Here is a 14252-nt window from a genome sequence, read left to right as displayed (position 1 = left end):
TGGTATATAAATGTGCATTTCCTATCTCTATCTTTTGAGAGGAACTATCAGCAGTGATTTTTATTTTATTTTTTTCAGCAGTGACTTTAAATACCATTCTTCCATAAAAAGGAAAAGGGCTCCTTGGAGAACTGGTTGAATCTAGGGTTGGGCAGCGAAAATACAAAATGAGCATGGAAATCTTGCAGTGAAAGAAAGTAAGGAAGTGCTCAAAAAATTTTTTTAACAAAAAGGAAGAGGGGACACAGCAGCTCCTTCATGATCTCTGAATGGCCAAAGCTAGAACAATTTTATTGCTGGAACAATAAATAACGGTAGTATTGAATTTTAAACCAAAGAATAAAGCAAATATCCATAAACCCACACTGATATAAAGAAATGACTGAATAAATCTGAACAAATCAATGGGAGAAAACATATGAATCCTCTCTACAAAACAATTCCAATTAATAAATAAGAACCATGGAAAGTCACTGTTGGCACTCCATAGTAATGACTGCTCTTGGCAAGACAAACTGGCTGAAATCAGTGAGTGGAAGTTTGAGGAGAAACAAGATATTTGCATAGCCTCAAAGTATCCCTCCCAAATATTTAATAGTCCCAGAGAGGAACACAGTAAGATTTTACTGGAGAAATCCGGTACATATCACCTAAGCTAGTGATGGACCTTAATTTCAGCAATAATAAAACATACATTGTGTACCCCCAGGCATCAGGCACCAAGAGGTGCATCTCAAAGTATCTCAAAGAAGTACTCATCTCAAAATGCATAATCTTGTCTAACCATGAGAAATGATTACGAACTCACACTGAGGGACATTTTACAAAATAACTGCCCCATGGTCTTCAAAAATCCCAAGGTCACGAAAGACAAAGACTGAGGAAGAGTCAGGACAAGTAAAAGCAATGTGAAATCCCGAATTACACCCTGGAACAGAAAAATGATGTGACTGGGCAAACTGATGAAATCCAAATGAAATTTGTCATTAGTTAATTGTATCATACCAGTATTAATTTCTTCATTTTGATCATTATATCCTGATTATGCAAGATGGAAACATTAGAGGAAGCTGAAAAAAGGGTATACAGACGCTCTCTGTGCTGTTTTCGCAGCTCTTCTGGAAATCTAAAATTATTTCATAATACAAAGTTTGAAAAAGTTATATATGAGATGGAAAATTATTTGGTTACCCTACCTGCAGAAATAATAAAAGATACTATTTTATTGATTTCTTGGGTATCCTCTCAGTGATTATTTATACAAATACAAAATTCTTATCTCTACTATTTCCACACACCTTGTTTTGTTTTTTTCATTTAAAATATATCCTAGAAACTCCCCATATAAATACACAGACTTCCTTCATTTTCTTTTCATATTTTTTATTATGAAAAAATATTAAGACATACAGAAAATTGGTATGGCTTGGCATAAACGCTCACATGCTACCACCTATATTTCCTCATTTTCTTTTATAAATGTATGGTATTCCATTGCGTGGAGTTAATGTATATTTTTTTAAATGGGTTCCATGTCTAGCAGGGAGCCCAATGGCAGGGGGGAGGGCAAAATCACAACCGTGAGATCAAGACCCTGAGATCAAGACCATGATCAAGACCGTCAGACTGGTTAACCAATTGAGCCACCCAGGCACACCAGCTCACATGTATTTCTCATCTCATAGTTAGATGCTGAAATTTCTATCTTGACCCACACTTGTCAAAATGGAGTAGAGAAAGGGTAGGAGATAGAATTAAATTGAAGAGTAGAACTTTGAAACCCGATAGACCCTAATCCAAATAACCATTCTGTCACTTACTGGCTGCATGGCCCTAGGCAAGTTACTTAACTTGCCAAATCTCAGCTGCCTCGTATGAAAATACAATGACATCTTAAGGTTACAGCCAGGATCATGTGAGATGATATATATAACGAACCAATTCAACAGGTGATACACGTTGTTATTGCTATTATTTAATCAGGAAAGTTCAGAAATATCAGGCAGTTGATCTGTGTAAGCCAATTTAAAAAACACTCATGTTTCTTCCTCTTGCTGATTATGTATCAACCTACCAAGACAAAAAGAGTAATCTTAGGAAACATAAAATAGAGCTGCAGCAGTATCACCATAACTTTGATTGTTCTGAAATTCAGTAAATAGAACAATATAAAACTCTACTTGGCCCCAAATTTAGTTGGTAAAACTAAGCAACAGAGCCCTTATAAGAAGTGCTGTTACTCTTGGCTGATTCAAATAACAGATTCATCTTCCCAGCCCTGGGCCAAAGCACCAGTTCATTAAAAAATCTGAGACTCGGGGCGCCTGGGTGGCTCAGTGGGTTAAAGCCTCTGCCTTCGGCTCAAGTCATGATCTCAGGGTCCTGGGATCGAGCCCCACATCGGGCTCTCTGCTCAGCGGGGAGCCTGCTTCCTCCTCTCTCTCTGCCTGCTTGTGGTCTCTGTCAAATAAATAAGTAAAATCTTTAAAAAAAAAATCTGAGACTCCTCCAAATTCTAATCTCTATACTGAGAACCAATACTTTACCGAAAGGTCTGGACTGCCCACAAAATGTGTTAGACGAGTTAGTGAACTTGCCGTTACTTCTCCATTGTACCAACGAGATAAGAAACCCTTGAGTTTTTGTGTTAACATTTCTCTATCCACAGAACACATTTCCAGTCCCAAGGGGAAGTGGTTGCAGGTAACTTTGGTATCACTTTTGTAATTGCAATGGCAAATCATTGCCAGATCTGGAAGAGAGCAGATGTCCTTTTTTTTTTTTTTTTTTGAGCCTACAAATAGAATATGTATATAAATAGTCAAGAGAGTGAGAAATAGCCTCTGTCAGTAGAAGCATTCAAACTTTATTTATTCGTTAATTCACTCACTCAACAAGGAGGACTTACCAAGACTCTATTGTATGCCAGGCACTGTGCTTGGTGTTGAAAATAATAAGATCAAAATAAGAACAAAACTCTTGTCTTCAAGTTACTTAAGGAGAGATAAGACACACTGACAATTATAATGCAATGCAGTTGAGTACTTTGGGAAGGAATAGAATGGCATCACTAAAGCAGTTAAATTTCTGTTAGGTTCACCAGACAGACAAGAGAAAGGGCGCGATGGCAGAGGATGCAGAGCCTGCGGGCACAGAGACATGCGGCTAACCTTGAATTCAAGGTTCCTTTGGGCTACTACTCGCAGATGTGGCTGGTGGATTAAGCTGAAGTTATAAGAAGTTTTGGTTTCATCCTGCTCAGTGGAAAACTACTAGTTCAAAAGTAGAACTATTAAATGTTTTTAAGCAAGCGACTAAAATAATTGAGATTTACAGTTGACTTTCGAACAACATGGGTTTGAACTGAATGGGTCCACTTACATGTGGAGTTTTTTTTTAAGATTTTTATTTATTTATTTGACACAGAGAGAGAGATATCACAAGTAGGCAGAGCAGGTGGCGGGGGGAAGCAGGCTCCCCGCTGAGCAGAGAGCCCGACGTGGGGCTCTATCCCAGGACCCCGAGATCATGACCTGAGCCGAAGGCAGAGGCTTAACCCACTGAGCCACCCAGGCGCCCCATGGATTTTTTTTTAAATACAATACTGTAAATGTATTTTCTCTTTCTCATGATTTTCTTAATATTTTTTCTCTAGCATACTTTATCATAAAAACAGAAAATATATGTTAATCAACTCTACATTATCAGTAAGTCTTCAACAGTAGACTATTAAAGTTTCTGGGGTGTCAAAAGTTATATATGAATTTTTGAATGCATGGGGTGTCAACTCCTTTAACCACTGTGTTGTTGAAGGATCATCTGTACTTTTAAAGATCATTTTCAAAGCTGTACAAAGGTTGCATTGGGAAGGGTGATCAGAAAACCAATTAGAAGTCTACCGTGGTAGTGTAGTGAGAAAGGAGATGGTATTCATGGAATCTCAAGATTTCCATGACTGAAAAGACCTTGTTTTATCAATGGGTCAAGAAGTATAAAAAGCCTTTATCAATAGAAAATTAAGAGTGAAATCAGAAAAAAAAAATCAGTATGTTTAGGCACTTAAATAAAAACAGACCTTTTATGTAATGAATTCTCAGGTATCCAGGACTGATTCTCTACCAAATGAATTAGTTTACTGAAGAATTTAGATTCTTTTTTCTAACTTTGTAATTGCTTGATTTAAGTTCTTATATGTTTTGCCAGATGGTGGAAAGAGGAAAGGAAATGAAAAACAGTAAATTTAATCAATTTGGCTCCCTGACTGCTGCTTACTATGGAGATTCAGGAAGGTGAAAGGCTCATTACATTGACGTGTGTGGCTATCTGTCGAGTGCATACACACATCCCTCATCTCCACAGATAAATCAGAGACCATTGAAAGGGAAAGTGTACATGAAGAATAATTAGCTTTTTGTGTTAACGCTCTAAAGTACTTTCCCACTTTTCCTATTAAAAGCTTTATTGGGGCCCTTCACCTGAATAATGTATGCAGCACTCATTTCTCTTTCACCAGATGGGTTCACAGCTTAATGAATACATCCTACAGCTGTGGTTTGATAGTCGCTCTTTCCGTCTCGTCTGGAGGATTGGGCTATCCGAAGAGTCAGAACAGCCAGAGCATTTCAGTCAGTCACTTGCTTAGCAAACGACGACACATCTGGACTCTGACTGCGTTCATCTGAGGCTAAAGTTATTCTCAGCAGCGCCCCCAAGGGAAGGAGAGAAATGCATTAATTGCCCTGATGCTAGCAACAGGTGTTCTCTTCAGCTCCGTAAATGCAAAGCCCTTTTGTCTTCTCACTGTAGAAGGCTTCTCGTCGTTAGGTGTGAATTCCCACTCTCAGAGCAAAACAACGCTGAAACGGCTGCAGTATTATTTTCAATGCCTTCTTGTTTCTTAGCTATTTACAGTCATATTTAGAAATACCCATTCACTTCCCTGTCGAGAAGGCGAGAAATATATTATGCTGATAAGACAAAAAACAGGAGAACAGAAAACATGTGTTTTACTCTCTGTCTGGCCATCATGGACGAGGATGAGGAGGCTTTTGGCTTTTCTTTCAAAGAAAAGAATGTTTGAACTTTGTATTTCTATCACTTCTTAGGCTCACTAATGAAATCTGTTAATTTCCTATCGTTTAGAAGTTACCTGATACTTTAGTCCTCCTAAAACTAAAAGCACTTTCTAATCAGGGAGTCTCTCCTGTTGCGGGTGTGTTTGCCAAATTACCCAAACGCCCCACGTTCGCCCAGGTGAGACCACGAACTCTGCAAAGCCGACAGGACAATCTGGGAGGTGAGGGGGAGGAAACTACATATCCCGCCATGCCTCGCTCATGAGCACAATGGAGCCCTGTCGTCATCCGGGTCACGGGGCTGCGCGTTCCTTGCGCGCCGCCGGATTCCGGCCTGGGTGCCGCCCCGGGCGGAGGGCCCTCCTGGGCCGGGAAAACTGCAATTCCCGGCATGCGCTGCCACGGACGCGCCTGCGTACAGGAGCTACCGCGCCGGAGCGGGTTGGTTTAAAGCGCTGTGTTAGTTCCATGGAAACCGGCCTTTCTGCGGAGGGACAGAGCTCCTGGCGGGTAGATGGAGTGTGAGGTAAGGCTCCCGGCCGTGGACGGGGTGCCGGCCCGGCGGGGGAGAGTTGGCGGCTCAGCCAAGACCCCCATCACCTCTTCCTGCCGCCCTCTCATTCTCTTGTCAGAGTTTGGTATCGCCCTCCGGACCTCAGGACCCGGATTTATGGCGCTTCTGCGCTGGATGCGGTGAAAACCGTTTAGGAGCTAAGTTTGCATCGGACTGGCTCTGAGGGACGGAGGGCAGACACCTGGGAAGGCTTTCCGATAAGCCCCAGTACCACCTTTTCTTTGTATTTTAGGTTGGAGGTTGTAGGTTCTTAGGAAAGCCATTTCGACGGGTTTTGAGTTTTTTGTTTGGTTGGTTTTGGTTTTTTGGTTTTTTAAATTTTTTTTGTCACCAGTTATATCCCCGGATCTGCTTGTTAGAATGTAGGTGAACTGGCGTTCGTTCGTTGACGTTTTCAGTACCTGGCACCTGTGCTGGAACAGGATGGATGTTCATTAAATTTTTGTGGAGTTTTCCGGTTCTTTGCCAGCCTCGGTGCCCCGTGCACTGTGCTAAGCCCTGAAGATAGGGGGAGATTAATCCGACTGCCTCGGAGAACTCGGACTAGCTTGAACACCCACACACTCCTCATGCCCCCCCGCTTGTTAATTGTGAGCTCCCAGGGACACCCCGTTCCCTCAGTCCTTTCTGTTCTCTGTTAGCCAGTCTTGTGGCTTTACCAGTGGCACGTATGTTGAGATTGACAAAATTTCTGTCCCCAGCTCACACGTCCCCCCTGAACTCTGAATTAACAAGTTCAGTCTTGTATTGGTCATCTTTCCTGCTTTCAATTTAACATTTCCAAAACAACTCAATCTTTCCACTAAAATTAACTCTCCTGACAGGCTTCCATTGTCTCAAATAATGGCAACACCACCGTTCCAGTTGTTTCCTTGCTCTCCTATTTCCTATCAAATCGATCGGCAAAACCAATCTTTAAAACATGTCTGGGTTCTGACCACATCTTCCTCTTCTGTGGCTGTCACCCGGGTCCTAGCCAGTGGCACGTCCTGCCTGGATTATTGTGGCAGCTTCCCGGCGGGGCTTTCTACCTCTGTGGTGGTCATCGCACCCTCGTGGGAGGGTACCCAGTGTGATCCGGTCAAAAGGTAAGTTACATCACAGCACTCCTCCGCACCGCACAGTCCAATGGCTCTGAGAGTCACTGATAGTAAAAGCCAAAACTTTACAATAGCCTTTAAGACCTCGTGATCTGGTCCCTTTATTACCCTCTGACCTCACTTTCTAGAGTTCTCTCCTTCACTTACTCCTCTCCAGTCAGACTGAACTCCTTACTGTTTGTAAGGATCTTTGTACTCACTGTTTTTACTCTTTCTGGGCTTTTCAAAGTCACCTGGCTCTTACTAGTATACTACTTAAGACCTTGGTCTTTTTCACGCCATCCTTTCAATGAAGTAACCTACTTAGGAGCTGAATAGAAATACTCTCCTAAATACAGAAACCGAATTATATTAAATAATGATACATTGATGAAAGTAGCTATGAATGCACTTTTTAAAACTAAAAGTTTATATCTTAGTATTTTTACTATCATTACAATCCGGCATCAGGCCTTGGGTTCAAGACTACATTCAATGATATTTGCACCTTTTCAAAAACAGCAAAGCACACATAAGTCAAGCTATAGTCTCTCTGCCGCAATATTAGCAGTTAGAGCTAGGTTCTTTCCCTGTAAGACTGTATGTACTTCTTAGACTACGAGCTTTTGAGCTATGGCTTTTGAGGATCTGCCATGTGGCCAGTGGACTGTGTGTGGGGCCGGCCCGATGAGGGAGGACAGAGAGATGGGAATCTGTATCCCATTCAAAATATATGGGAAACTTGTGTTCCATTTCTTTTTTTTTTTTTTTTAAGATTTTATTTATTTATTTGACAGACAGAGATCACAAGTAGGCAGAGAGGCAGGCAGAGAGAGAGGAGGAAGCAGGCTCCCCGCGGAGCAGAGAGCCCGATGTGGGGCTCGATCCCAGGACCCTGAGATCATGACCTGAGCCAAAGGCAGAGGCTTAACCCACTGAGCCACCCAGGGGCCCCTTGTGTTCCATTTCTTGTATTTTTTTTCCCCTAAAATGGACTAATGTTTGTATTAGTATTTTACGCTTGGCTTTTGATGTAAATTAACAGAGGCCATCCTTAATATTATAACCAGCTGCCTCAGCCTAACAAAGTTGCCAGGGAAATTGTCCTCCCTCGCATCTCCCGCAGTGCTTGTTCTTTCTTTTACCACTTCCTTCTACTTGTTTCTCCACCAACTATTGCCTGGGGCTACTGTGTTTCAGGAACATTTTTGTTGCAAGCAACAGAAAAACATGACTAACACAAAAGGCAAAAGTTTATTTTTCTCAAATAAGCAGAGGTTGGGTGTTAATAGTTCTCCAGAAAAAAAAAAAAAAAAAGAAAAAGAAAAGCGATAAAAGGTCAGGTTAATCTGAACTTCTCTGGCCTTTCCTTGTATTTCTCAGATGCTGGTGATCCCTGGCTCTGTTATTTATATCTAAAAGTGAGGCACTGCATGGCTGACTGAAAAAGAGCTCTGAGAGCTCTGGGCCTCAAATGTGGAAGTAAAGGACCGGTGCCATCATTTCAGGTTTTTTTCCTATCAGAAAAACAAAAGCCTTCCCAGAAGCTCCTTGCAGGCTTTTTGCCTAAAGCCTCATTCCAGAATGTGTCACATGGCTGTGCCAGCTGCAAGGGATGCTGGGACATGAAATTTTCAGCTTCTTTTATAGAGAGAACAAGGGAGCCAATTCTGTCTACCCCAAACCTTCCTAAACACTTTAAGTTTTCTCCCTACTTCAAGCCTGGGATATTGCTAGGTGGGCAGTAACAGGACAGCAAGTGATAGAAAGTAGAATGGAAGGTAAACCCATGTGGTGTTTCTCCATCGCTACCCTTCTATTTCTAACCCTGGTTTCATGGAGGCTCTTCCATCACCTGAGGAACACTATCCTGGTACATGGGGTAGCATGAGCAGGAGTCTCCAAATCTGCCTTTTTTCAGAAACCTGGATGAAACTTGCTTCAAGTCTTTGTATATCCAAAGACAGTTACTGTCTGTATATACCTTTGTCTTTCTCTTCAGGAAATTTTGAAAGCATGGTAGGAAATTAATAATAGCCTCTTTGCCCCCATGTCCTTAAGCTGATCATTAACAGAAAATCTTTTAACAAATTCAGATTGTATGTGTCAGAAATGCTTTCTGTTTCATAGAAGAGAATAAGAGAGAGAAATCCTAGTCAGAAGCACTAAAATGAGTAAAAAGAAAATTTGTACCTTTTGACCTACATCATTCCATTTCCCCCTCCCTCCAGCTCATTCTACTCTCTGTTTCTATGAAATCAACTTTTTTCTATTCTGCATATAAATGATATCAGACAATATTTTTCTTGCGCTGTCTGGTTTATCTCACATAGCTTAATGCCCTCTAGATTCATCTATATTGTTGTCAGTGGCAGGGTTTTCCTTTTATGGTTGAAAAATATAATAATTTATATCACTTTTTCTTTGTCCATTCATCTGTTGAAGGACATTTGGGTTGTTTCTCTGTCTTGGCTATTATGAATATTGCTGCACTGAACATGAGTGAGCGGGTACATCTTCAAAATCCTGCCTTTGATTCCTTGGGATATATACGAAGGAGTAGGATTGCTGGATCATATAATAGTTCTATTTTTAATTCTTTGAGGAACTTCCATACTGTTTTCCATAATGGCTGTACCATTTTATATTCCCACCAACAGTGTATGAGGGTTCACTTTTCTCCACATCTTCACCAACATTTGCTATTTGTCTTTTTGTTTTGTTTTTAAATTTATTCATTTAATCAATTATCTCTTCACATAGCAAATGTTTCTTAAGCATTTGACATATGGTGCACAGTAGATGTTAAAATGTATTACCTGTTACCAAGGAGTCTGGTAGAAATTTTTCTTTTTTTTTACATAAAACTATAGCTTTATTTTTTTTATATTATTCTATCTTTTTTAAAATTAAAATTTTTTTTTAAATTTCTTTTCAGTGTTCCAGAATTCATTGTTTATGCACCACACCCAGTGCTCCATGCAATACGTGCCCTCCCTAATACCCACCACCAGGCTCACCCAACCTCCCACCTCCTGCCCCTCCAAAACCCTCAGGTTGTTTTTCAGAGTCCATAGTCTCTCATGGTTCACCTCCCCTTCCAATTTCCCCCAACTCCCTTCTCCTCTCCATCTCCCCATGTCCTCCATGTTATTCCTTATGCTCCACAAATAAGTGAAACCATATGATAATTGACTCTCTCTGCTTGACTTATTTCACTCAGCATAATCTCTTCCAGTCATGTCCATGTTGATACAAAAGTTGGGTATGCATCCTTTCTGTTTGAGGCATAATACTCCATAGTGTATATGGACTACATTTTGCTATTTGTCTTTTTGATAATACCTATCCTAACAGGTGGAACAGGTATGAGGTGATCTCTTATTGTGGTTTTGATTTGCATTTTCCTAGTGATTAGTGATGTTGAACACCTTTTCATTGACCTATTGGCCATTGTATGTTGTCTTTGGAGAAAATGTCTGTTCAGACTCTCTGCCCATTTTTAAAAATTTCTTTGCTTTTTTACTATTGAGTTATATGAGTTTTTATATATTTTAGACATTAATCACTTATCAAATCTGTGGTATGCTATTATTTACTACCATTCTGTAGATTATCTCTTCAGGTAAGTTCTGAGGATCTAATGTACAGCATGGTAACATAATAGTATGTTGTATAGTTGAAAGTTGTGAGAGTGGATCTTTAGCATTGTTATCATGCATGTGCACACACACAACACACACAAAGTTAATTATGTTATTATCTGTGGGGGGTGGTGAATGTGTTAATTATCTTGATCTTGGTAACCATTTTACAGTGTACATGTATATCAAATCATCACATTGTACACTTTAAATATACACAATTCAATTATTCCTCACTGAAGTTTAAAAAAAAAAAAAAAAGGAAACTAGGCCATTCTCTGGGACCTGTTGTGGGGAGATAAAAGGTGATTGGAAAGCTATTTCAAGAAATGTTCTTGATGTGGTATATATATACAATGGAATACTATGGCTATGCAGCCATCAAAAGAAATGAAATCTTGCCATTTGCGACGAAAGTAGAAGTAGAGGGTATTGTGCTTAGCGAAATAAGTCAGTCGGAGAAAGACAACTATCATATGATCTCCCTGATATGAGGAAGTGGAGATGCAACGTGGGGGATTTGGGTGGTAGGAAAAGAACAAATGAAACAAGGTGGGATCGGGAGGGAAACAAACCATAAGAGACTCTTAATCTCACAAAACAAACTCTTAATCTCACCAAACAAACTGCTGGGGGGAGGGGGGGAGGGAGAGGGGGGTGGGGTTATGGACATTGGGGAGGGTATGTGCTATTGATGGTGAGTGCTGTGAAGTGTGTAAACCTGGCGATTCACAGACCTGTATCCCCGGGGCTAATAATACATTATATGTTAATTAAAAAAAAAAAAAGAAATGTTCTTGATATTGGCAAGAAGCTCAGTCTCTTCACTGCCCCTCATCATGCTTCTCACCCCTTTTAAATCCTGCCACCAGTCTTCCCACTTATTTCTTTCCTTGAGTGATGGAGACTGCTTTCAGTTACTCGGACCTGAGGTAGTCACCACTTCCACTGCCTGGGAGGTGAGGGGAAGAGAGATATCTGATTACACAGCAAATGGAAGGGGAAAAAATGTGTTCCTAATATCCACAGTGGGATCTTTGTGATAGGAGCACTGTTGCTAATAATGGTTAAGGTTTATAGTCTGGTTAGTATAGAAATGTCTATACAGGTTGGGGTTGCAGGAAAATGTCCTTAAAATTTCTTTCCCCAGTGACCTTGTCATTGAACTTTGGGCCCATGATTCATCTATTTGTTGGGACTGCTTCTTCTGTGCTAATTCTGCCTAATTCTGTCACTAATATTTCAAAAAGTACTCTTACACAGTTTTGGGAGAGAAGACTGGAAATTTTATGTCAATAGCTATAGAAGAGTCTTTGCTAGGCTATGATTAAGTTTGCAAATTATTTTTTTTAAATCACTGCTTCAGTGTAGTTGAAGCAAATGCTCAGAAGTCTAAGAAGTCTAAGAAGTATAGGATGTTTTTCTGAAAGTTTGGTTGGAATATGTTAAAATGATGATGGCTGCTAATGAAAGAAGTGATAATTCCCTTAGCCAAGTCATAGGTCCTGGTATGTGTCTAATAGTAGCAGACAAGCTAGAATAGATTATGATGCAATAACAAACTACTCAACAATCTCAGTGGCTTATAACAACACACACTTATTGCCCACTCACACTGGATGTCATGGACAGGCCATAGCACTTCTTCATGTCTTCACTCTAGGATCTTGGCACACGAAGCTGCCCTATCTGGGTTGTTGCTCATCTCATGGAGGGGAAAAAGAAGGAGATGATGAATGACAAGTTGGCTCTTAAAAACCCACATTACAGGGCGCCTGGGTGGCTCAGTGGGTTAAAGCCGCTGCCTTAGGCTCAGGTCATGATCCCAGCGTCCTGGGATCGAGCCCCGCATCGGGCTCTCTGCTCAGCAGGGAGCCTGCTTCCTGCTTCCTCCCTTCTCTCTCTGCCTGCCTCTCTGCCCACTTGTGATCTGTCAAATAAATAAATAAAATCTTTAAAAAAAAAAAAATAAAAAAAAAAAAATAAAAAAAAACCCACATTACATTGACCAAAACAAGACACATGGCCATTCCTGATTTCGACAGGACAGGGATATGTAATTCTCCCACAAGAAGGGACAATGACTATTTTGAACCATAATAAAACCTACTGTACTAATATTGTGACTTTAATCTCAGGTGCATATGGAAACTACAGTGTCCAGACCAGTCCTCTCTCCAACCCACATCAATGCTACAGCTTCTGAAACTTTCACGGTACTTCAGGAAAGGATGAGAATAGTTGAGGAACAGACCAGTTCTCTGAGGGATGACCTAATAATGTTGGACTTTGGCGAAAAAAGGTAACAAATGGAAAATGAACTAGATCTTTGTAGGCTGAAGGATTCTTAGGAGTCTTAGTGCAAATGGTTTAGCAGATGAAATTAGGTATTTATAGAAGAATTGAGAAAAAAGTTTCCATTTGAACATTTATTAGAAAACATTTGCAAGACAGAGTTGCCATCGTGTAATAGAGCTACTACCACTTCTCCCCTGAACAGATATTTATTTGAGTGAAGAGGTGGGTGGGGGGATGTGGTGACCGGGTGATGGGCAGTAAGGCGGGCACGTGATGTCATGAGCACTGGGTGTTATAGGCAACTGATGAATCCCTGAACTCTACCTCTGAAACTAATAATACACCGTATGTTAATTAATTGAATTCAAATAAAATTTTTAAAGTGTGCTAATTAGGTACACAAACTTTGATAACCTGCTTCAAAACTTGGTTGAAAACCAACATGGAATATTTGTATAATTAGAAAAAATTTAGTTCTTATTTTTTAAATCAAAAATAGATTTTGGTATTAGTTAAGGTGAACATCTGAACTTGATTCATGCCATTGATACAGTCTTCATTTTCTTTCCCCAGACTTACTGTAAATTAAAAGAAAGCTTTTAAGTCCTTAAAAAAAATTCAGAATTTAGAATGAGGTACTCAAAAAAGCAAAAAACAAAACAACAACAACAAACAAACAACCACCTTTTTTTCCCCTTGGCTAAAGAATGTATTGCCATTAAAAGCTGGATTATTAATGGCCTGAGGAATCTGGGTGCTTAAGCAGCCAATCTCAATTTTGCTGGTGTGATTTTCTTTAAGATTACAATATATTTCCTTAGTGTCTCTCATGAAAACCTAATATTATTATAGTTGGTATTATAGCACCCATAGAATGAATAATTCTTCAGTAGTTAAAGATTAAATTTGCATAGATGCTGAGTATGTTAGAAGTAGGAATGTTTATTATGATCTTATTTAAAAATTTTCTAAAAATATGTGAATATATTGACTCCATGCTAACTTTCTTAGTTTATAATTATAGATTTCGCACTTAACATGTTTTATGTACCACGTAAAAGTTTACAAAAAATTCACATTAAAAGAAACAAACCATTATAAAGTCAGTGGTCTTTATCCATCCGACATTAGTCTCATCCTCATCCTTAATGGTGCTTTCTATATTTAAATCTGGAGAAGCTAACAGGTGCTTAACTAAGGAATCTAATTTTTATTCTTGGTAGAAATGTTGCATTGACCTTATGGTGGGGATTACCATAGTACACATTGCAATGCATAATATTGTTAAATTGGGATCTTTGTCCAGAGGCCAACTGGAAAGTCCAAAATGTTTAGAAGAGCCTGTGAGCCAGAATATCATTAGTCCCCTCCAGAATGAAGTGATTTGTTCAGGAAAACCAGATATTCTATGGAAGAACTGTGAGTTTTTGGTAAATCGAATGTGCCGTCTGGAAAGCCTCATCCAGTCCTTAAAGATGAACATCTTTCGTCTGCAAACTGAAAAGGATTTGAATCCACAGAAAACAGGTACAGAGAGAAGAGAATCATCAGAAATTTGGTCCTGTATGGGTGCTTAATGAGT

The 14252-nt window shown here is 39.9% G+C and overlaps 1 protein-coding gene across 1 annotated transcript in view; it reads left to right on the top strand.

Moving 5' to 3' along the window:
• The first annotated feature begins 5399 nt into the window (after positions 1–5399).
• Positions 5400–14252, top strand: part of CCDC150 (coiled-coil domain containing 150) — an 80630-nt gene continuing 71777 nt past the window's right edge. Inside the window, exons 1-3 of the mRNA XM_080799290.1 lie at positions 5400–5601; positions 12511–12674; positions 13977–14197. Coding sequence (XP_080655416.1) covers positions 5590–5601; positions 12511–12674; positions 13977–14197 — 397 coding nt within the window. The 5' untranslated portion in view covers positions 5400–5589. The remainder of the gene's footprint in view (positions 5602–12510; positions 12675–13976; positions 14198–14252) is intronic.

Source organism: Martes martes (genome assembly GCF_963455335.1).
Source record: "Martes martes genome assembly, chromosome: 3".
Lineage (NCBI taxonomy): Eukaryota > Metazoa > Chordata > Mammalia > Carnivora > Mustelidae > Martes > Martes martes.
Note: the sequence above shows the minus strand (reverse complement) of the source record. Positions and strands in the feature narration are given on the sequence as shown.